The 24,398-nt window shown below is 46.2% G+C and overlaps 1 protein-coding gene across 6 annotated transcripts in view; it reads right to left on the bottom strand.

Moving 5' to 3' along the window:
• Nucleotides 1-8,626: 8,626 nt before the first annotated feature.
• The window catches only part of HTR2C (5-hydroxytryptamine receptor 2C), a 431,888-nt gene continuing 416,116 nt past the window's right edge, over nt 8,627-24,398 (bottom strand). For all 6 annotated transcript variants that reach the window (XM_075068915.1, XM_032776464.2, XM_032776465.2 and 3 more), the window contains one exon: nt 8,627-10,940. In XM_075068915.1, the coding sequence (XP_074925016.1) occupies nt 10,108-10,940 (833 nt within the window). In that variant the 3' untranslated portion in view covers nt 8,627-10,107. The remainder of the gene's footprint in view (nt 10,941-24,398) is intronic.

Here is a 24,398-nt window from a genome sequence, read left to right on the forward strand (position 1 = left end):
GATCTTTCTGCTCTGAAGTTACACTTCCCTTCTCTCATGAAAACACTGTGATGTGTGATGAAATGTGCGACCAGGAGAAACATGTAGGAGATATGGCAACACATTCCCAACAAAATGCTTCAATGGAGCTTTCTGTCACTGAGCTGGAGCTGGAGCCTTTGATTAAAATCTTAGTTGCCTATGAATGGAATCTTTAACAACCTTCCAATTTTGCTAGGTGTTAAATTCTCCAGTAATAAGTGGCGTTAAATATTTAAGTAGAGAAATTTCTGAACATAAACGTAAAATACTTCTATAAAGTAAAGAAACAAATCCAAACCAGGCATTATTCTAACAGGAGTTAGTGACAGATTGCCTTCGGAGAAACATTTGAAATAGTTCAAACCATCCACAAAGAGGTTCTATGAAAGCCAATTGAATAATAAGGCTGTATTACACTCAAATAGTAATCCAGTTTAGCTGTAACCTAATTACCATTTGACACAGAGGAAGGTTCAGAACAGTGGATTTAATTCACTCCTCTGTGATATTGTGTGATTGCTCTGTTTGACAGCATTCCCTTCCTCACGCTCCCTGATGAAACCAAGTGTCGGTAGGCCAGCAGCCCCATGTTCTGGCAGAAGCGAAACAGCAGCCATCGTCCCATTAACTTCCTGACAACGTTTGATGTAAATACCAGGAGAGCTGTATGTCCTTGGGAAAGGGAAGCTAAGCACCGTCCCTAGGAGAGGAAATGACTCACCTGTTACTGCTCTTCATTTCAATCCCCTCAAATTTCTCTTTGCTCCTTTGCACACAGTAATTTTTCACCATTATCACCAGCCCAGAGCAATTAGAATTTCTGCAATCCTGTCACTAGGCACCTGTCTGCTTCTTTACGCACCTACATTCCTTTGAAAAGCTGACCCTAGGTGTCTCGCCGTTTGTAACTGTTTTACCATTGAAGATTTTGGTTCTTTGAGAAGGCTGCACCTCAGCAGCATTTGGCAGAATGGCATAATCATTACTGGACCTGACTGCTGTAAGGAAATGAATTAAAACAACTTCTGGCCTGGTCACTACAGCAGTGCAGTAAGACGCCAGTGACCATGGCGAGCTCACGAAATGCTGCCTGCACTAGGAATGTGACACGCTGCTAACAATGGGTGCAGCCAGACACAGTTTAACTGCCATGTGGAGACGAGCGCAAACCCAGTCCTGTTCAGCCCGCTTGCAGAATCCATCTTTGCTTTGGAAATGGCTGGGGACCAGTGGGGCAAGTGTGAAACCTGCCAGGGAACCGTGCTCACTAATAATAGAACAAGAGTACTTGTGGCACCTTAGAGACTAACAAATTTATTTCAGCATGAGCTTTCGTGAGCTACAGCTCACTTCTTCAGATGCACAGAATGGAACACACACACAGGAGATATTTATACATACAGAGAACATGAAAAGATGGAAGTATGCATCCCAACAGGAAGAGTCTAATCAATTGAGATGAGCTGTGGTCAGCAGGGGAAAAAAAAACTTTTGAAGTGATAATTAAGATGACCCATAGAAGGTGTGAGGAAAACTTAACATAGGAAAATAGATTCAATTAGTGTAATGACCCAGCCATTCCCAGTCTCTGTTAAGACCTGAGCTAATTGTGTCTAATTTGCATATTAATTCGCGTTCAGCAGTCTCTCTCTGGAGTCTGTTTCTGAAGTTTTTTTGCTGTAAAACTGCCACCTTCAAGTCTGTCACTGAGTAGTTAGAGAGGCTGAAGTGTTCTCCCACTGGTTTTTGAATGTTATGATTCCTGATGTCAGTTTTATGTCCATTTATTCTTTTGTGAAGAGACTGTCCGGTTTGGCCAATGTACATGGCAGAGTGGCATTGCTGGCACGTGATGGCATATATCACGTTGGTAGATGTGCAGGTGAACGAGCCCCTGATGGCGTGGCTGATGTGATTAGGTCCTATGATGGCTATGATTGTATCACTTGAATCGTGATGTACTCACTTGAACGATATGTGGACAGAGCTGGGCATCAGCTTGTGCTTGCAGGATAGCGCTTCCTGGGTTATGGTTTATGTTGTACGGTTTGAGGCTGGTGTGAGTATTTGGGTACTGATCTACACTATGGGATTATTCCGATTTTACATAAAACCTGGTTTTATAAAAACAGATGTAGTATAAAGTCGGTGCACGCCGGCCACACTAAGCACATTAATTCGGCGGTGTGCGTCCATGTCGTCCAAGGCTTAGCATCGATTTCCAAGCTTTGCCACTGTGGGTAGCTATTCCGTAGCTATCCCATAGATCCCGCAGCTCCCCCGCCCCTTAGAATTCTGGGTTGAGAGCCAGTGGCTGATGGGCAAAAATCATTGTCGGCAGTGTGTTCTGGGTAAATGTCGTCAGTCATTCCTTCTCCGGAAAGCAACGGCAAACAATTATTTCGCACCCTTTTTCCCTGGATTGCCCTGGCAGACGCCATTAGCACGGCAACCATGGAGGCCTGTCAGCTTTTTTTTTTTTTTTTTTACAATCACCATATGTCTACCTGGATGCCGCAGACAGAGGCGATACTGCAGCACTACACAGCAGCATCCTTTACTTTGCATGATAGCAGAGTGGTTATCATTGTTCGGACCGTCTCTGCCAGTGTATGGAATGAAAGACGGTATCTGTACCTCTGTACTGTCTGCTGCTCTCATGGAGCCCTGGCTGAGATCGGCCGGGTCGCAAAAGCAAACTGGGAATGACTCCCTGAGTCAATCTTTCCTTTATGCGTTTACTAAAAATAGAGTCAGTCCTTTCCTAGAATATGGGGCAGTGTACTAGAGAACTAGTATATCAGAGAGCACAGGTGCTCGTTCAGATCCCGCAGAAATGATGAGCTACATGCCATTCACGGGGGGGGGGGGGGCTTGCCAACAATATCCCATCCTTTGCCGCCCTCCTCCCCCAACCGTCCTGAGCTACCGTGCCAGTGTCCCCCGACGTGTGTGGCATGAAGTTAAAAGAATGCAGGAATAAGAAACAGAGATTTGTTAGTGAGAAAAATGAGGGGGAGGCAGCCTCCTGGGCTATGACAGTCTCGAGGCACGACATTAAGCGAAGCGGGGAAGGGAGCCACAGCATGCTGCTGCTCATATAGTCCTAGGCCAGCAGCAGCAATCTTTTCTTACACAGGGAAAGGAGGGGGCTGTTATTGAGGCTTGAGCCCACGTTGCTGCATGAAGACAGTTACCAGCCGTTTCTTGTACCATCTACGGGAATGACGGAGTCATTCCTATTTTTTACTCAGGCACCCCCCAGCCGACACTCCCACTGCAGCGCAGAGCCTACACACAAAGCAATAGTAAGTGAACAAAACGAAATGTCAGTCTATCTGTACCGCCTCTGCCCAGAGAGGAGCCGGATAACGTCATTCCTGCCACAGCATCGCGTCTACCAGCCGGCATCAGTCAGACATAGGGTGATCTCGACTACTACGATGATAGCTCAGCTCAGTTAATTGGCCTCTTAGAGTTGGTATGGCTACTTCCATCTTTTCATGTTCTCTGTATGTATAAATATCTCCTGTCTGTGTGTTCCGTTCTGTGCATCCGAAGAAGTGAGCTGTAGCCCACGAAAGCTCATACTGAAATAAATTGGTTAGTCTCTAAGGTGCCACAAGTACCCCTGTTCTTTTTACGGATACAAACTAACACACTGCTACTCTGAAACAACTAATAATAGACAGAGTCAAGCATTGCCATAATGTCACCCTTTAATAGCAGTTGTGGCCTTCGCAAGGAACGTGTGTTTACACGACTTGCAATACTTTTCCGGGTGCCTTCTGGCAGCGCTCTAGTGCCACCTGCAGCCCCAGTTCCATGGGCGTTTTAACTAGTGACATCAGAGGGTGCCAGAGCAGGGCATAAGTCAGCAGGTGACATAACAATGTTGTTCGCACCATCCCAAGGAAGCAAAGTTTTCCAGGACAGTAGGTGCAGCATGATGTTAGTGCTCAGAACACGGGTGTCTAATCTGTGCACTTACTTGGTTGTGCTACAGCACCCACCTCCTCCACAGTCACGCACAATAGCTTATCTGAGGCCCCTGCCCAGCCCAGTCAGAGCCATCAGGTGATCCCTTTGCAGCTAATAGGAAGTGATGCAGCTATTGATGGGGTGATGTCTGCCAGGAGGAGAAAACCACCCCAGACACCAGGTGCGGGCTTCCGTGTGGCTGAAAACATCACAATACTTCAAAGTGTCAATCATGACATCAGAATCAGCATCATAGGACTGGAAGGGACCTTGAGAGGTCATCTAGCCCAGTCCCCTGCACTCATGGCAGGACTAAGTATTAGCTAGACCATCCCTGACAGGTGTTTGTCCAACCCGCTCTTAAAAACCTCCAATCATGGAGATTCACAACCTCCCTAGGCAATTTATTCCAGTGTTTAACCACCCTGACAGTTAGGAACTTTTTCCTAATGTCCAGCCTAAACCTCCCTTGCTGCAATTTAAGCCCATTGCTTCTTGTCCTGTCCTCAGAGGTTAAGAAGAACACTTTTTCTCCCTCCTCCTTATAACAACCTTTTATGTACTTGAAAACTGCTATCACGTCCTCTCTTCTCCAGACTAAACCAACCCAGTTTTTTCAATCTTCCCTCATAGGTTATGTTTTCTAGACCTTGAATCATTTCTGTTGCTTCTCTCTGGACTTTCTCCAGTTTGTCCACATCTTTCCTGAACTGTGGTGCCCAGAACTGGATACAATGCTCCAGTTCAGGCCTATTCAGTGCAGAGTAGAGCAGACAAATTATGGCTCGTCTTGCTTACAACACTCCTGGCTAATACAGCCCAGAATGATGTTCGCTTTTCTTTTTGTTTGGCAACAGTGTTACATTGTTGACTCATATTTAGCTTGTGATCCACGTTCCCCCCAGTCCGATCCCTTTCTGCAGTGCTCCTTCCAAGGCCGTCATTGCCCATTTTGTGTTCCTGCCTAAGTGGAATACTTGGCATTTTTCCTCATTGAATTTCATCTTATTTACTTCAGACCATTTCTCCAGGTTGATGCAATGAAAAAATCTCTGTGGCACAGGCTACAATGACAAGCCTACGCTCTTGCTGGTCAGGCTGCCTGACCTGCCTTTTACTGTTTTCAGAAAGGAGCTTTACTATGTACCTGGTGTTGCAGTGATCAGGGGCAGCCCAGCCAGGTGACATTTTTCTGCAGGGGTGGCAAGAGACAGCTCCATCTTCACCCTGGGACGGTCACTGCTCTTGCCATGTCAGTAGGGGATGATTCTGGTTATAAAATGTAAAGCCCCATCAGAAGCTCTCACAGAAAGGATCTTTCTATAAGGGAGAGGCTGCTTGCTGTGTAATGTCTTTTCTTGAGAATACAATGGCACTGAGTAACAGCTTCGCTCTTGCGTGAATCAACATTTGCATGACCTGGCCCTTAGCTCCCAAAGCATTAAATGTTTGAGACAGTAACATGAATTCTTAGCACCATAATAAGCATTCGTGGGCTCTAGTGAGAGCATTTAATAACCTTGAGTAAGTGCAGGGACAGGCAGCAGATAATTCGTGGGCATATCTCCACTGGAGCGGGAGATGTAATTGGCAGCTCGTAGACATGCCAGTCCGCACCCTGCTCAAGCTAGCATGGCTGTGTCCACTTCCAGTACCAGTGTAGATAGACCCTGTGGGTAAGGCTCTGTGTAAAATGCTGGCATCCTATGGCAGCCCAGGACAGCAGCGAAGGGCCACAGACCCATGGAGCAGAAGGGTGGGTTGGCGGCATTCAGGTAATTTCTGTGTTAACATTTCTTGTCCCAGTGGCACAGCTGAACAGTATGGCGTGTGTGTCAAGTGGGCTCATTGGGGCTCATCTAGCCGATGCCAACGTGAAAGCTGCTGGGTGAAGCTTGTCTCACAACAGTGGGCAGGCCAGGCCCCAGGAACACTGTCCCCAAAGTTTTCTGAAATCTCATCAGCAAAGCTGTTCAATTGCAATGCCATGCCCTTTGACCGGGCTCAAAGAAAAGTCTGCATCTCTCCCATCTGCTTTGACAGTGAGAGCTGCTAAGATCAGCACGTTTATTCCCCATTAACATTGCCAAGGAACTGTTGCTGTTCTACCTTAACAACAGAGTAAAAAAAAAGAAATCACTCACTGTGCTTATAAAGCAAACCAGACCTGAACAGAGATTTGGGGACCCAAACTAAACCCCTTCCTCCTGGCAGACATGTCCACCACACACCTCCAGATCGGGGTTCTTACGCAGTACAATAGTGAACTGCTGGAATTTAGGAAAAGCAGTGTTGTTCTGAGGACAAGTCTATCTTGGTTAAGGGACAGAAGAATAAATCCACTTTTTTGGCATCACCTAAATTCATCTAATTCACGTCTGACAGTAGTGGAGGTTCATGTTCCTCAGGGTTTCATTGCGCTTTCTGTGTTTTGGGGAATGGACGGGTACAGACATTTGCAGGAGCTAATGTTTTAGCTTAAGTTACTGTGCAACAGCCATAGGAATGGAAGAAAAAAATTAAATACATTCTGCGGATATTAGGTTTTTTCGATAGGGTACATTTTAATTGGGGATGGGCAGAGGAGAGAAGAAAACAAAGCGAATATTTTCTTATCAAAAGATCATGAAATAATTAAATAAGAATTATTAAACCAATAATGTTTCTTTAATAAATTAATAGCAGCGTCACAAAACCCTGGGGGTGAATGACCAGAAAGAAGTTGGGAGGTGACAGCATTCAACCATTCATAAAGATGTTCCCATCTGCTGGCAGGCAGGGAACGTGGGGGTCATAAGGCTGTCCTCTCGTACGGTTATCTGAACAGGTAATATACATCCAAATGGTTTCAGCTGAGTAGCAATGGTCACCGGACGTACAAGTCCCAGGGTGAAAGTCTCTTTTTTAAACATTTATAAAAGTATCGTAGCATCTATGTTCAATTCTCAGTATTTACATCCAATGCAGGAGGTTCCCTTTGTATCATAAGTACTGTACTTGCATGAACAGGATGGAAGGCTCCTAATCAAGGACGGTCCCTGCATGTGGACTCTGCTAAGTACTGGGATGCCATGACACACGAACTGTTTACACATGTGCTATAAGTTAGTATCTTTCAACTTATTGCTCGTACTTTTAAAGTCTGTGGTGGCTTTTTAAAAATCTAGATAGAGAGATTTATTTTTGGAAAAGATGTGCTGTGAATTTGCCCTGCAAAAATACTCAACAAAAGGAAACACACAGTTCTGATCTCCTCCAGCACGTGCAGTATGTCAAACCTGAGCTAGAGAAAAGGGCAGCCCCCGAGGAGGGAGGTGGTGTCATTGTCCAGCCCCAATGCTACCAGGTATGATGACTGCGTAGAACTGCAAACGGATGCATGAGTGAGGAGACATACTGAACATTCAGGCCAGTGCCTGCGTAGCTGCAGAATACATGCTGCATGCTGCCTTCCTGCAAAGCGGGAGCTAGATTCACCACAGCGGCACTCTGGTCCTATGCCAGTGAAAGAACTGCAGATTTACACTGACATGAATGAGAGGTGAATCAGGCCCAGGGACTTCAGTGGGATTGCACTAGAGTCACACGGGAGTAATACATTGGTGGATCAAGCCATGGCTGTGGTTTCCTGTAAGGGTCACAATCAGACAATTGTTGTCAAGTGCAATTCAACAGTGTAACCCCTTCACTAAAGCAACAGCTCCATTCTGCACTTCCTTTGTGGTTCCAGCTGGTGCCTAAGAACATGAAAACCAGTTCACACTAAGCAAATGCAACTCATCCTTGACATGCATCACCCTTTCTATTCTCGGGCTTTTCATAAGCAGAGACTGCCAGTCACGGCAAAGGCACCTACTTCACAGGGATGTCATTAGGTTTGTTAATTAGTTACAGAAGATCTAAGCTGCTAAAGGCTAGCTCTGGCATGATGCAGAGTTTGGAGCCAGCAGCACTCCAGAGCCTCACCCGAGTCATAGTTCCTCACCTACTTCCTCATACAGGAACGCCCCACTTAACATCCTCCCACTTAACGTTGTTTTGACGTTATGTTGCTGCTCCATTAGGGAACATGCTCATTTAAAGTTGTGCAATGCTCCCTTCTAACGTTGTTTGGCTGCCTGCTCTGTCCACTGCTTGTAGGATTCTGTGAAAGAGCTGCGACTTTACAAGAGAGCATTGCCCAAGTTCCTCTTCTCTGCCTCCTCCCCCTCCCTCCCATCGCTTCCCCCACCGCCAAACAGGTGGTGCTTAGGACTTTCTGGGAGGGAGGGGGAGGAGCGGAGATGTGGCTGCTCCGGAGAGGAGGTGGAGTGGGGAGTGGGAGGAGGAGGTGGGCCTGGAGAATACCCCGGCAAAATCAACACCCTTTCTTCTCCGGGGAAGTTGCCACTGCTGCTGCGCAAGGTACTTCCTAGCGTCCTTGCCTGCTGCAGGCTGTGCCTGTGTGGAGCAAGCCAGGGACACCTCCTAACACAGTACAGTACTGTTCAGTATATAATGCCTTTTGTCTACCCACCCAAAAAATTTCCTTGGAACCTAACCTCCCGCATTTACATTAAATCTTATGGGGAAATTGGATTCGTTTAACATCGTTTCACTGAAAGTTGCATTTTTTAGGAGCGTTAAGTGAGGAGTTACTGTAGTTCTTGGGGCCAGTCGCTTACTGTTGGTTTACTCCAGGTGGGTTGGTGCTTAGCCCGTTCCCAGGATGGAACAAGCAGTGGCCTCACTTACACTGATGCACCTGGGCTCACGGGGCTGGGAGGGTTCTTTCACCCTCGGGGAGGCTCACAGTCCGAACAGCAGCCCTCCCAACACAAGCACGAAATCTGGTTTGCAATGGCAGGATGCACAGAAGAAAGCAGTGCTGTCTCTCCAGATCTGTGACACCGCCCATCTCAGGCTGCAGAGAAAATGAACATGTGAATGAACAAGGAAATGCGAGACTGCTGAGAGCAAGAGGCTAGGAAAGATGAAACTGAGAGCCCCAATGAAACCAAAGCCCACTTCTGGAGGTAAAGCATATGACCTGAGCCCAATGACATGCCACTCAAAGCAAACAGCCTAACCCAGCAGCAAGTGAAGGGCACTCGGCTGATCTAGGAGCTGTAAATAATAGATTGCTTGCAACTCTTCCCTGCACTAGTGTGGTGTAAAAGACCTGAACAGGAGCTAACAGCTGCTTCAGAGCCAGACACTGAGTCAAACTCTGTTCACTTTTCTCATGTGAGCCACCATCACATGCCCATCAGACAACAGGCAGGAGAAAGTGGAGCAGAGCCTGGCCCACTGCTAGCTCGGCATCGGGTTATTTTTAGGGTTCAGGGCACAGTCAGAGACACTCTATTTACAAAGGAAGGGCCAAGAGAGTTTGCTGGTTTTAATGGTGCTATGAGAGTTCAGGATCCCAGGGTCAAACGGCCCTGAAAGGCCAGGACTGCAGAAGCACACTGGAATTGCGTTCCCTGGTAGTGAGGTATGAACAAGCATCTGCTAGGGACCAAGATGTGACTGCCAATCTCAGCACACTTGGAAATGAAATCAGAACTGAAAACAGCTCTCCAAGGTGAAAGGTCACCCCGCCCACACTCCCACGTGAGCAGTCTGGTTAGCCAACTGTTCCGTTGCAATACTGCAATGCTTGGCAGAGGAATCCCTTCCAGGATTCTGGTAAGACTTGGTGTTGCACTGTTGCATGGCACATAACATGGGTGAGGATTTAAAGTGTATATTTACTGTCAACTTAAAAAAGTTTTCCTGATCAAGTCCATTTCCATGGACTCGATCTATAACTATGAATGAGCCACTCTGGACTCCAGCAAATGCCACCTGAGTAAGTATTTAGCATTTTTGTTCATACGCTGGAAGAAAATGTCAGCATTTTGTCCATGATGTAAGCAAAATACTTGATATTTTTGATCTAGTAGGAACAGTAAATACAGAACTTTAAACCTCCCCTCAGTGTATGTACGATTTAAAGCACTGGGCTGAAAAGATTAATTTTAAAAAAAAAGCTTTGTTCAGGATGCAGTATTTACATTGTTCTTTGACACATACATTTTTACACAGGTATATTTCAGCTGCAGAGCCATGGGTGAGACTCGATTACACACAGCTCACTCTTTCGCTTACAACATTGCAGCTGTTTAGCGACAGCTCTGAAGTCCCCGGTTGCATTTCTAAGCCCTCCTCAGTTTCATCCAGCTCCATGCTGTTGAGTTCATTGCCATTTCGGTAGCTATTTAAAGTAAAGTCCTTCCCGTATGAAGCTGTGGAAGCGACATTCAGACACTGGTTTTGTTGCAGTGTTGATTTTTTACTGGGCTTGTACTGGCAGCAGATGTAGTTGGCAAAAGCCCTGCGATAGGTTTTATTGAAGAGTGTGTACACCAGGGGGTTAATCCCAGAACAAATGTAACCAACCCAAACGAATACGTCCATGAGTTCGCCCAGGAGGCTCCCATCACAGGCTTCCTTGCAAAGAACAGACATGATGTTAGTGATGAAAAATGGACACCACAGGATAAGAAACAAAAAGAAGACAATGCCCAGGACCTTGGAGGCTCTGCGCTCGTTGTTGATAGACTGCATGGTTCCTTTCCGAAAGAGCACGGCTTCCTTATTTACGGGAGAGTTCAAGTGGGAGGCTGCCTCGTGGTTCTGGAGCATCGAGATGTTCTCTGTGTTGTTTTCTTTTTTGAGGCAGTTCATGCTGCTCCTTCGCTGCTTGGGCACCTCGCCGTACATGAACACCGTCGCTTGCTTCTGCAGCACCTGGACAGTCAGGCAGTATGAGATCACCATGATGATGAGTGGGATAAAGAATGCCACAAAGGACCCAAAAAGGACAAAGTTTTCATCATTCAGAATGCAGCTTCCGTTCACAAACACCCTGGAGTCATTCTGCAATCCTATGACAGGGATGGGCATGGATATCCCTGGAAAAGAGAGAGCAAAAGCAGACTGTTACTAAAGCAGACAAGACACCAGAGAGCATGTGTAAATGATTTGTGCCTCACAGACACCGCATTTCACCCCGTGCCTACAGCTGTGCCAAGGACAAGCCAGTATCCCCAGGAGGAACAAGAGCCCCTGTTGTAATGCTCAACCCCACTAGGCGGCAGCACGGCTCTAGTGACAGAAAGACCTGCTGTCTCGAGACATCGTGCAGGCATATTGGGCTCCAGCACCGATGCGATGAATCACCTCTCCAAGGTTTCAGTATAACGCCGTTTCTGGGCTGTTATTTCTAACATTAATTCCAACTCGCAGATGCTGTCGACAAGGTGGCTATTTCCCACACCAAAGAGCTTTGCTATACTCAGCCTGGCACCCAGGTTTGGGGCGAAGTGGAGGACAGACACTCTAAATTTCTGAGGCAGGCCCAGGCCAAACACAAGAAAGTGACAACCAGCTAGCTTGTGTGGCCAATCTGTGAAACAATATTGCAACAATTGTAAGAGAAAACCAGCCTCGCTCTTACTAGCACTCTGGGGGAAGCACATGCTATTTTCTGGTCTCATCCTGAGCGGAGCTGACCTCAGTGGTAGTTCTGGGTGCTCAGCACCTCTCAGGATCAAGCTTCTTGTCTGTATTTGTTAGGGGAGAGCAGGGATCTCTGTAAGCCACACACCCCATGTGTCTCCAGGTACAGGGGCTATCTGCAGTGTGTACCTTGCAGTCATTAAACAGGCAGTCTTCTCTGAAGCCTTAGAATGAAGCAATTGTGAAGTCTAATGATGAGGCATTTATCAAATAATGTCTGTCTGATTCCTGTCCCTAGGACCAGAATGCAACAGGCTACGGGTGTGTACAGGCTGCCATGGGAGGTACGCCTGTGAGAACAGAAAGGGCGGAGGGAACGGCACCCCCCTAGTGTCAGTGAAGGGGTTGTTAGAGGCGGTTGTGAATGGGCCAGTCTCAGAGCTGAAGTCAGAGGCACACAAATACGGCTTTTGGCTGAGACGGGAAGCCCACTTTAAATGAATACATTAAATTTTACTAGGATGCATTTTCCAACTTCCCCAACTACTGGGTCTGCTGACAAAACTGCAGGAATCCCTGTATTCTTCTTTTTTCTATTCAAAAAATAATTTATCAAGGCATTAGAGACACTATGCCAGCGGAGTTCCCTTGCTCTCTGCACTCATCAATGGTTTAGATTGAGATAGTGGCACAGAGAGCACACTTACAAAGTGCGCGGACGATACCAAGCGGGGAGTGGTTGCAAATGCTGAATAATCACAAACGCTGAAAAGATCAATAATTGATTAAATATGTGCGGAAGCCAGTTTGCTGCTGGCTGCTAAGCCACCCCCTGCGGCTCCTAGTTAAGTGTTTAGATCAGCAGCAAGCTCACCCTAGGTTTATACTGTATGTACAGTATCATCTTCCTGGGTGATTATAGTCTGGGGGGAAAACATTTTGCAGTACCAGAACCTTTGTATATAAATTACTTATCCATTGTCTTGTGTGTGTCATGTTCTAGAAGTCCAAAATCTTTATCTAAAAGCAGAGAGTGAAATGTGCTGTTAAGCATGGCGTTCTTTTCCTGCCTTTGCTAAGCGACTCCAGAATCCTGAAGAATACATCTGAGAACTGTCAGCATCATACATTTACTGTTTGCCAGTAGGTTAGTGAGGGAATTTCTGCTGAAAAGCAACGATACCTATAAATGCTTCACATACCTAACGCTTGTTCTTCATTGTCCTGAGCTACATCTACATTATCCAGCCATCTCGCTCTCTCTGCAGACTGCCAAAGTTCACATCCAGGCTCTCATCATCTCATGTCTTCACCAATGTAATCGCCTCCTCTCTCACCTTAACTACGACAACCTTAACCCTCTTAAGTCCATTTAACACCCTGCTACTAAAAACCAGCTTCTTAGCTTCTTGGTTTGGTAGCTTCATAGCTGTTTAACAATTACTGGGTCGGATCCTGCAGCCCTTCCACACCCAAGTAATCCAAATGAAGTCAATGGAGTTATATCAGAATAAAACCGGGATAGTGCATGTCTGAACAGATATTTTGCTACAAGTTGTTAGTAAGAAACAAGCCCACTGTATTCAGAAAATAACAAGGGGCCAAATTCAAGCATGGAGCAACTTCACTGAGTTCAATGGAGCTCCACCAGAGTTGGATTTAGCCCACAGTGATTAGATGAACATTCAGGGTGTCATTATGATCACATAACTAGGCAATGCTTTTGTATATTATGGAACATAATTCCCTTCTCAGTAACACTTGCATGGATCAGGAATATATTTATATTCTGTATTATATTTTAAGTAAAAGCAGATAGCTCTGTGGAAAAATAACAACTGCAGTCCTATTTTGATATCAATAACTGCAAGTGAAAAATGTTTGTGAAAAAAGTTTTAAAGAATTCTTCTTGGGAAATGCTGTTTCCCTGAAGAATGATTGGTTGGCAAACAGGATGGGTCAGGCAGGCCTGTTGCACTTCTAAAAACGTTTGTAACTTTCATATCTATTAAAATGAACTTAAACATACCTAAATTCTGATGGCTGACAAATATATTCTACTCTGGATGCATCTGATCGGAGTCATCTTTCTTAATAACAGGTGAATATTTAATTTTGTGATGCAGCAAAGCCAGTTGTTGCAGGAACCATTTGATGGCAGGGAAAGGGAAAATCTCCGTTCTGAGAAGGGGAAATGAAATGACTTGAGAACTGGGGCCAGTGTCAGACTCTATTTCAGAGCTTGACATGTCCAGGGTCAGGAATGAGTCAGATTGTAAAGCCAAAAGAGACCATTAGCTCATCTAGTCTGACCACCTGCTTACCCCTGTACTGAGCTCAGTGTTGGATTAAAGCGTGTCTTCCAGCAAGGGAGCCTGTCTTCATTTGAAAGTATCAAGAGATGGAGAGTCCACCACTTCCCCGGGGAGTTTGTTCCAATGGTTAGTCACTGTCTCTGTTAAACATTTGTTCCCAGTCTGTAATTTGAAATTCTCTGGCTTCAGCTTCCAGCCATGTGCTCTTGTGCTGCCTTTCCCTGCTAGAGTAAAGAGCCCTTTGGTACCCGGCCTCTTCTTCCCAGGAAGGTACTGACACACAATGTCACCTCTCTATAGCTGATCAGATTGAGCTCTTTAAGTCTCTCGCTGTCAGGCATCTTCTCCAGTCCTTGAATAATTTTTGTGGTTCTCTTCTGGTCCCTCTTCTGTTTTTCAACATCCTTTTTCAGATGTGGGCACTGAACCTGGACTCAGTGTTCCAGGATTGGTCTCACCGGTGCCATATACAGAGGTAAAATCACCTCCCTGCTCTGACCCGCTATTCCCCGTTGTCTACAACCCACCCACGGCATTGCCCTGGGAACTCATGTTCAGTCCACTATGACCCCATAATCCCTCCCAGAGTCCCTGCTTTCCAGGATACAGTCAGTCCCCCATTCTGTAGGGATGGCCTGAGATCTTTGTTCCTAGATGTAGAACTTTGCACTTGGCTATATTAAATCATGTTGTGTGTGAGTGGGCCCTGCTTGCCAAATGATCCAGATTGCTCTGATTGACTGCCCCATCCTCATCATTGTTTACCACCATTCCGCCATCTGCACATTTTATTTTATATTTTGTTGGAGATTACTGCTGAAAATTACAGGCCTAGTACTGATCCCTGCAGAATCCCTCTAGAAACACCCCCATTTGATGATGAGTCCTCATAGACAACGACTTTTTGAAATCTGTCCGTTAGTCAGTTCTTAACCATTTCATATGCTCTCTCTTGATACTCCACAGTGGTCAGAGATGGCAGGTGATTCGGAAAGCCTGGGATTATGACAGATTCCAATTTCTAGGAGGGCACTTATTCATTGCCTTTTAAGAAGAAAGGTTAGAAAAGCACAATGAACACAATAACTGCAGCATGGAGAATGTCGGAGCTTTCCAAAGACGGAAACAAAGAGATCTTTAGAAGTTGATTAAAATATGCAAATATTTCTGCATAAATTCCTTGCTTTAATCAACCCTCACTGTTCTGGTTTCGAGGTTTTACAGGGGTGCTCCTTTCTCCCTGTCTGTCTCAAGGCCCAATACTGCAGCACTTTACTGGGTAGCAGAGGCAGATCCTTTGACTTATGGATGCTGTGGATGTGAGTGGGCAAGAGAGCGCTCGCAATCAGTTAGTCTCTAGGAGTGTGTTACAGAGTGACAGGACAGCAGGTTCCTATTAGTGAGCGGGTGAAACAGTTCAGTTAAGATAAGAAACACTCTGTATCCCAAACAATGCCCCATCATTCACAGATATCCTCTTTTGGGCTGTAAATGCCTTCATCCCTGAGCAGTCCTCCCTCCAGCCTGGTACCATCTGGGCTGCTTGGTTGGGAGAAACCCCCCAGCTCCTGCTACCCTCGAAGTAGTGGTTAGCCCAGCTAACTCTGCACTGCCAGGCATAATTCTGCTCTCATTCAGTCTTTGTGCACCGGTGCTTGATTGGAGTTATTCCTTATTCACAGCCCAGTGGCTGAGACCAGGATGAGGGCCAGAGGCATACTTTTGAGGGCACCCAGATGGGCCACTCCAATACCTGTTCTGTAGCTCAGTCAGAGGCCACCGCTGAATCTGCACCTTACTCAGGACTCATCTTCTGGGAGTGGCCAAGTGACATCCCCCTTCTCCTCTATTCCACCTTCCCCCATTTCTCCCAACCACAGCCATCCTCCCCATCCCCCAGCCTTGTAATCTGAGGGTTATCTTTGGCCGCCTCTCCCTCCCCCATCCATGGCATGGTCAGTAGATCACACGTGGGAGCTGTGACAAGAACAGAACTTATGAGGGCAAGACTGGGACTTGTCCCGAGTCGTCTCCTTGCCTTGCCAGCCTGACCTACTTGGCAGCCATTTTGCTAAAGGTTCGCTGTTAACCCAGCATTCTCCCCAGGTCTGGCTAAATGTATTTGTACGAGTTTACTAAGAGCCCTTTGTAGCTCTCCAGGGGAGGGTCCATCTTTTTGTGCTGAGTTTATGCAGTGTCTAGCGCAATGGGGCGCTGGGTCCATGATTGGGGCCCCCAGGCATCGGCAACCTTTCAGACGTGGTGTGCGAGTTTTCATTTATTCACTCTAATTTAAGGTTTTGCGCGCCAGTAATACAGTTTAACATTGTTGTATGTAAAGTAAACAAGGTTTTTAAAATGTTTAAGAAGCTTCATTTAGAATTAAATTAAAATGCAGAGTCCCCCAGACCTGTGGCCAGGACCCAGGCACTGTGAGTGCCACTGAACGCGTGCCATAGGTTGACTACCCCTGCACAATAGCAATGCAAATACATATTATGTAGTAGACTTCAAGGCAGCCTTTCCCTTTCCTGGCGCTGACTGGCACGCAACAGGTCACACAACAGTTTCCAACCCACTACTGGGTCAAGTGGCGTCTGAGTGGGACGTCTCATTTCAGAGCAGCACACAGTGGAAAGGCCAGTGGGATAGTCTTCCCGCGCCCCCTGCTTTCAGATTTTTGCATCTCCTCTTTGGCACAGGGAGAGCAGAAGGAAAGGGAGATGGAGCAAGACCCTTTGGACAACAAATTTAATTACAGTTGTTGTTTTAATGACCATTTCTTGTCATCTTTTAAGGCATTCTCAAGCCAGCAGCTCAGTTCTCTGAATTTTGCTGAGATGCCGTAGCAGTCACAGAGGACAGACACTCCTCACAGTATAGTCTCAATTTATAAAACAAAAGCACAAGTGACCTCAAATACATCTTTGTAAAATATTTCACTATTTGATCCAGAGATAATCTCGTAAAAACTGACCAAATGTACATGTGCCATCGAAAATGTAATGTCACAGACAAAGTCTATCACTGTGAGCAGACGACAAAACCCAATTGAGTCAAAAGCAATTTTGAAATCAGGACTGGATATTCTTTGAAAATACCTGTTCCAGGAATAATTATCTGTCCTGTGTCTCTGTCCTGTGCTATACAAGAGGTCAGACTAGATGATCACAATGCTCCCTTCTGGCCTTGGAATCTATGAGCACTAACAAAGTTTTTTGCCATTTCATTTCCTAGTGTTTTGAACAGAAAGAAAACTTGTTGGTAGGAGCTAGTGGTCACTGTAGCAGTTGTAGTTAGCATGGAAGCCAAGTCGATTATTGATCCTGCCCCATCCCCTTCTCCTCCACAGAGCCCCACTAATCAATCAATCAGCCCCACCAATCAGCCTTGTCCCTCCCAGTCTGGCCATCCTCCCAGCTGGCCCCATCATACTATTTTGTCCAGACTTCTTCCCACCCCATGTTGCGGGGTGACATGTCCTGGACATGCCTATGTGGCAGTTTACCCAGGATTCCAACTGGGCCCAGCCTTGAAATCCAGCTATCTCCCCCAGGCATGACGAGAAAACCCAAAGACTCTTTTTAGAGCCACCCCAGTTTTCTGAAAAGGAGCTGCATTCTGTGCACTGCTTGGCCCCTCACATCTCTCCTTCCCCACAGCACTACACAACCCCCTGCAGCGCAGGAGGCTCAGCGAGGGGTGACGTGGGGATATTCTCAGCTGAATGAGGACACCTCAAGGAGATGAACACAGCCTGAAACAAAAATCTGCAGATGTGGGCGCTGCTCCACTCAGTGTTAGTGCATGTTACCATCCTCCACCTCCCAGAGCGGAAGAACCTGTGATATGCAACAAGCATGCCCATTCTGCACTGCTCACCCAGCGTCAGCATGCATGTGCCCAGTACGCTTGTGCTCAGCTGCACACCCAGATGGGCTAGGCTTTGCCAGATCCTGTACATGTGGGGTGGCGGGAGAGGGAAATAGACTCCTCCGAGAATGACAAGCCCCCCAGATCCCAGCTCAAGTAACAGAGGTTAAGGAGTGGGTGGTCTCAGACCCCTGTAGATGAGCTGTGGCCCCCCAGATCATGGCACACGTGGGAGGGGAAAGTAGAGCTGAGTGGTGCCTCTACCCCTATTTCCCCCAACCCCCTCATCGCTCGCCCTCATGTCTCCCTGCCCAGTGTCCCCCATTCACCCAAACCCCTCTCTTACCACCTATCCCCTTATCCCTCTCCCTGCACTGCCCCCAACCCCTCTCCAGACTTCGACCACAAATCGGCTCCACTCCAGCTAGCATTGGCATGTGTCATTTATTTTCTTTTAAAAAATCACTTCAGTGCCTTCTGAATAGTCTGCTGTTCTCAAACTCCATTTCCCCAAACAAAAGTACCTCCTTTAACAGAGGCAGATTGGAGCAACACACCTCCCTTGTCATTGTGTGGGACTCAGATTCAGTGACCAGAACAGTCTCAGAGCTGCATAACTGTGAATTTTAGCTGCCTTTCAAAACTCTTGATCTCGCTCTCTCTCTGCACAGACACCATATAATCCAGGAGGTGCTTGAGCCCTAGAAATTCTTGCCAGTGTGCCTACAGAGGAGTAAATTCTTCTTCAAATAACATTGTGATCTGATTTCTCCCAAAGGTTCTGCTGGAGAGACCCTGGTGTGGTGATCTCAGCCCTGGTTTAATCTCAATCTGTATGCAAAAATGCATTTCCAAAGGTCAACTTTACAGAAATCTGGGTTTTTCCTGGGGGCTGGATCTCAGGAACCCCCTGTTCAAATTGCCCCAAATTTGGATCTCTGACCAAACTCTGCACCTCCAAGAGGCACATAAACTTTCAAGGCAATCTGAGTAACTGTGCAGACTTCAGAGCACTTAGAAGAGTCAAGCTTTAAACAAAAAGCCTGTCTTGACCCTAACTGTAGCAGAGCGGTGATAGATAAGACAGACAAAGACTGAGAGAAAGAGAATATCTGGTTTTCACAGAAATATTAAACCCCTTTGCAAGGTCACACAAGGGATCTGCAGCCAATGCAGGAATTGAACCTGATCTCCTGAGTCCCACTCCAGTACGACAACCACAAGCTCAGCCTTACTCCCCAAGCAACAGTGTAGAGTAACACAGAGTCAGAGTCACCTCCATCATCTCTTCAGGCTCCAAAGAAGAGACCTATCACACAGCTTAACAAAGCCCCATCATTTCAGGCTCAGGAGCACATCAATCCACTTTCACTTTTCTGTCACCTCTTTTCTGTGCACCACATTTGTTATTTTCATGAATTACATTTTATTTTGGTTTTCTGCAGATGCAAGGTTTCCTGTCTCGTTAGAATTCCTTCACAGGGCGCCAATCAGCCGAAAACAAGCTGCTCCCATTAAGGAGAAGGTCTGTGAGAGGATTTAATGAACAACCAAGACATAGCGGGTGCAACGTCTTTTTTTTAATTGGCTGGTGTATTACAGCAGAACTCCTTTTAGGATGAAATTCTGAACCTGCATCTGCTTTTCATTCCTTGACTTGAACATTCTGCTATCTTTGGGCCAGATCTTAAGCTGGAGTATGTCCGCATAGCCTCACTGTAGACAATGGTGCTATGCCCATCTACAGCAGCTGAGGAATAAGTTCTATATACGCAGAATTCCCATGAAGGTCTCCATTAGCAGTCAGTGTTACAGAATACTGGAGATAAGAGACCAGCTGAAGCCACATTTTCAAATTGATGAAGCTCTAATACTTTAATGGAGATGCAACGATTTATGTCAATTATGTGATAATTGGACCTACAAATTTACTCTAATTGCGAGCTGAACTGTAAAAAGTATGTGAAAGTTCCTGAGATGTTACACTAACCGATAATAACAAATATTGATGGGAGCCAGATAGACTAAATTTTTCCTAACAAAAAGGCCCCCAGGACTGTGTTAAGGTCAGGCTTGATGAACAAGAAAATGTGGGACTGGAAATCAGTGAACGAAAATTCGGGTGTTGGAAGTAGGCCTAAGTGGTGGACAAAACAACAAGGGGATCAGCTGTTCCACCCATTGCCCCTTGTGGGGTCTTTAAAGAAAGAGACTTTGAGGGGAAAATAGGGAATAACAGACAGAGGCTACTGGAGTGAGCTTCAATCATGGCTGCCACTGGCATTTCCTCCTGGGACCCCGGGCCTTCATGTCAGCCTGATCCTGAGATATGTCCTGACCAGACTGGACCAGAGAGAGGGGCCAGATGACATCGCCGCCCATGCCAGGTCGAGCTGAATCCCAAACACCAACTGGGATGAAATGGAGACTTAATAACAACAGTTCCAGCCCATCTCAACTACCTTCTTCTCATCTCCCAGCGGGACAGCTATCACCACCGAACAGCCTGTCAGACAAGGAGTGGGGTTCCTTGCCAGGGCTCTCTTCAGCTAAAGGGGAAGGCAACAAGGGCAGATGTGGAAAGGAAAGCCTCATTCAATGCTTTACATTTCAAAGCTGTCACAGTATTTTCTTCTTTTCTGGATCTGTAATAAAAGGTTGAAAGGATTTGTAATGGAGTGTTTGCCGTGGTGCTAAGCAGGCTGAGGTCTCTGTATTCCAAACCCTAAATCTCGGTTAACACTGTTTAATGTTGGAAAGTGACTAGGTGACAAACACCTTGGGCCCATTTATTCCATTTAAATTAACACAACAGCTCTCACCCGGCATGTGAAGCCGAACAAAAACTTTTGGCCACAGTGAGGGTCAAACAGATACTTCGTGTCCATAGATATTCTCACAACAGAGATAACAGTACTGCTTTCCCCCGGATCTGGAAGGGGGTGTATGTGAACGCCCTGTACGCACTTTCATGAACATGCAGTCACTTCACTTTTTCAGTAATACTATTGATGTGCCTGCCACAGAAGGAGCATTTCCAGGCAGCCTACCTTGATTCAAAGAGTTGGGTAAAGGCCCAGTAACACATTTAGACTTCCCATCTGTCATCCTGCCTATTAGTCACATTCTTCCCGGATTTTTCCTTGTAACATGTGTCCTCAGCTCTGTTTGCTAACTTAGGGCTGAAGTATGCAAACAGATTCATGTTTGTGCAGCATCCCAGGGCACGGAGGGTCCATGGGGGCAGTTTCCCTGATCCAGCCGTCCCTACCATAAAGAATTCCTTGCTGAGAAAGTTATCAAACATTAATAAAAACACCTCATGGCACAAATTCAAATCAAATCCAAGTAACGTGAATTTACTCTAAAAGCCTGACACACGAAAAGATGAAGGGCAAATATATCAAGTTCCACTAGCCTTCCCTTTACTTTTAAATGTAACCTGCTCTCATGAGCTGAAAAACTTCTGAATAAAGAATACGACTGCCTTTAGTCCTTGGGACCCCATTTTGCCTGTGTTCCCCAGATTGAGTAGGACCATACTCCATGAGTAATCCTACTGAGATCAATAGGGCTTTGATGTGCTACCTAGAGGCCTACAAGATGACTTCACTGGAACAACTTGCAGAGTAAAGTTCTACTCAGCGTGAGTAAGGATGGAAGCCTCAGACCCTCAACAGGAGACGATCATAAAATACAGTGGAATGTCGCTTACGGTGAGATAAGTATATACTTCACCTGTTCCTCTAGGTGTAAGTTTTCATATTTCTATAAATAAAGCTCAGTGATAAAAAAAGATGCAACGCCGAGACAGTTAAATGTGAGTATGAAATCCTTTTTAAAGGTGAATGCTTTATTGCATTGATAAACAGGATACCAATCTAAAGCCTAAAGCATAACGTAGTATGTGATCATGGGGACTGATCTTGTTTTAACATAGTCCATGTCATACCCCAGCCATTACTTGACTACACGCTCGACTGTGTTTTGTTTTTCTTTAGTTATTTGTCATGTTTTCAATCCACAGAAGTTTTGCTTGGCAAGGGATCATCTTGAAATGTTAAAAACTCATGATGTTCACAATTAATACGACATCAACAAGACATGTGGAGGTCTGCGGCTCATTAAGACATAATGTCAGGATGCCAAAGAGATGTCACAGCTGCTACCTGCTATGCAGAACGTGTGCAGGAGGTGCCAATTACTTTGTTCTCATGCAGTGCCAGAGACCTCAGTTGTCCTTATGCCAGCCTGAAATGGTGTCGTGCGAACAGGCAGGTTGAGAGATTGCCAGCCAGGCAAGCTGTGTAACCAAGCTTCTTCCGAAACTGGAATGAGGGATGGATAAAGAAGAGCAGCACTGAGTCTCAACGGGAACAGAGCAAATGGGGGACTTGCAGTTTTGTAGCTATTATTAATACGCTGGGTTAGTGACGCTAAAGAAACAGAAAAACTCATAGCTACCAAGAAGCTAGATGTTCTTCCACAGCAAGAAGCCCTGCTGCCGGAGGTTCGCTACGGATCTTACAGCAGCAGGAAAAGTTAGAAAAGACCTGCTCTAGCTTCCTCTGGGGGTGGGTGGCTGAGGATCAGGCTGCCACTAACCACTACCTACTACATCTCAGTAGCTTTGACGTAGTGGAGAACAAGGCTCCGGGAGAATTCCCACAAACCCACACTGCCGGGGGTCATGCTCACTCTCACAAACAGTTCTGTTGGCGCCAAGAAGTAAGGTAACAAACAAGAAACTCAAACGGCATTTCCGTTAGCAGTCAGTGTGAGTCAGGACAAAGGACAAGAAGGGCAATGAGTGTGAAGTTGGATTTAAGGGTGTATTGTTCTGACACAAAATAACATTGCTGATGTGAAACTCTGCATTACACTGAGTTTTGGGATCCTACAAATCCTGAAGTTCTCTTTCAATTTTTTCTCAGTCCTTACTGAGGGGAAAACTCCCTTGACCTATGCAAGGACTGAGTTGAAAAGCTCAATGTATTCTTGCAGTCATGTGTAAATCCACTTCAGGATTCCAACAGGCAATTTCTTTTTGAGTAATATTACCTTGTTTGTGCTTTTTCCCACCTGACAGCAATAGGACAACATAACGTATTTAGAGCTTTTCTGCATCCTGCTCATGTTCTACATACAACTGCAACTGAGATGCTTCTCTGTATGAAAATCAACTGGAAAAATGTGGCACAACTCTGGCATACAGCCACTGAGTGAGAACAGGGAGCTGGCAGTCAGGGCACTTAGATCCATAGCCCTGACACTGACTAGCTTTGTCACTGGGGATGAGGAATTAACCTCTTCATGCCTCTGTTTCTCCATCTGTGAAATGGGGACATTACCTACTTTCATAAGATCTGAAGATACAAGGTGCTTTATTGGTACCAAATACTATTATCACAAAACAATTGTCATAACGTCCATGTTCTGGTCTTAGATTCACTCAGATTGCCAACTGATCTTCCTGACATCTGCCTCAGCTAAGTTTTATGGAGGTCGACTGTTTTTTGATGACAGCAACAAAATGATTAACGAAAGCAACAAAATGCCAACATACTAGGAGCTCTTTCCCCTCTTTCCTAAACTCGGACCCCAGAACAAGCTTCAGTGGGTAGACAGGCCCATGGCAACGTGCCCTGAAGGTGCTGAGAATCTAGCTGTGTTCAAGGTTGCTGGGGGAGGTGAATTCCAGAGTTGAAGGCACCCTCCCTCTACCAACCCCTGGACACAGAACTACAGTGACTGTCAGCTCTGGTCTCGGCTGAGCTCAGCTGCTGCATGGGAGGAGAGGACAGGTTCTGAGTCAGCCAGGACCCAACCAACACCTTGAATGACACCCAGAAACCAAGGGGCAGCCAGTGCAGCTCTCGCAGCACCAACCCAGTATTCTCCAAGCACAAGTTAGATTGTACCCATGCACAGTGCAGAGGCAGAGGCTCCCCACCCCAGGAGCAGCCTGGGAGACACTGTGCATTAGAGACACCCCACTGACTCACGTTTCCTCCCTGGGTTCCACCTCACTGGTAGGGTAGTGGGGCCAGGCTCCACCCATTTCCTGTCTTGCCTTGCCCACTCCTGCCCCTAACTCCAGCAGGCAGCCTCACTCACTCCTATGTGCTTGGGCCCAAGGTCTGGTTAGCCTGTTTAGTGTGGGAGAGGTTCCTAGTCCTTTGTGTGGGCATGCAGTCCAGGTCACAGCTCTGCCTTTGGCAGACAGGCCGCCACCTTCACATGAACTTCCCTCCACACAGCCTGTAATGCACCAAACGAGGCAGCTTTGTTTCCTGCCACAAACAGGCTGCTCAGAGAAACCAAAGCTAAAGGTTTCTTAAAGGAGTCCATTTATTAAACAATCTAATTTCATCAGAGGGTATTAATGTGACTTCCTCTCTTTGGAGAACTGATGCAGAACTAGCACACACACAAACATGGGCTTCTAATGTGTATTCTTGGTGCGTCCATGACTTGGAAAGTATATTTCCCATCGTTAGTAAACATTAACCTATTACGATTTCTGTAAGTTAAACTCTCGCAATTCTTTTAGACGTAAGCAGTATCTGAATGAATTCTCCCCTGGCAACTAGCTGGGGGGAGGGAGGGAGGGAGAAACTTCAGGAGCAAAGTGTATTTACATGAACACACCTGCTCTGCTTAGACATCCAGCAGATAGAGCTGTGTTGCTCAAAGAGATCAACTTTGGCTGGTGTTGGGTTA

This window comes from Chelonoidis abingdonii, chromosome 8 (assembly GCF_003597395.2).
Source record: "Chelonoidis abingdonii isolate Lonesome George chromosome 8, CheloAbing_2.0, whole genome shotgun sequence".
Lineage (NCBI taxonomy): Eukaryota > Metazoa > Chordata > Testudines > Testudinidae > Chelonoidis > Chelonoidis abingdonii.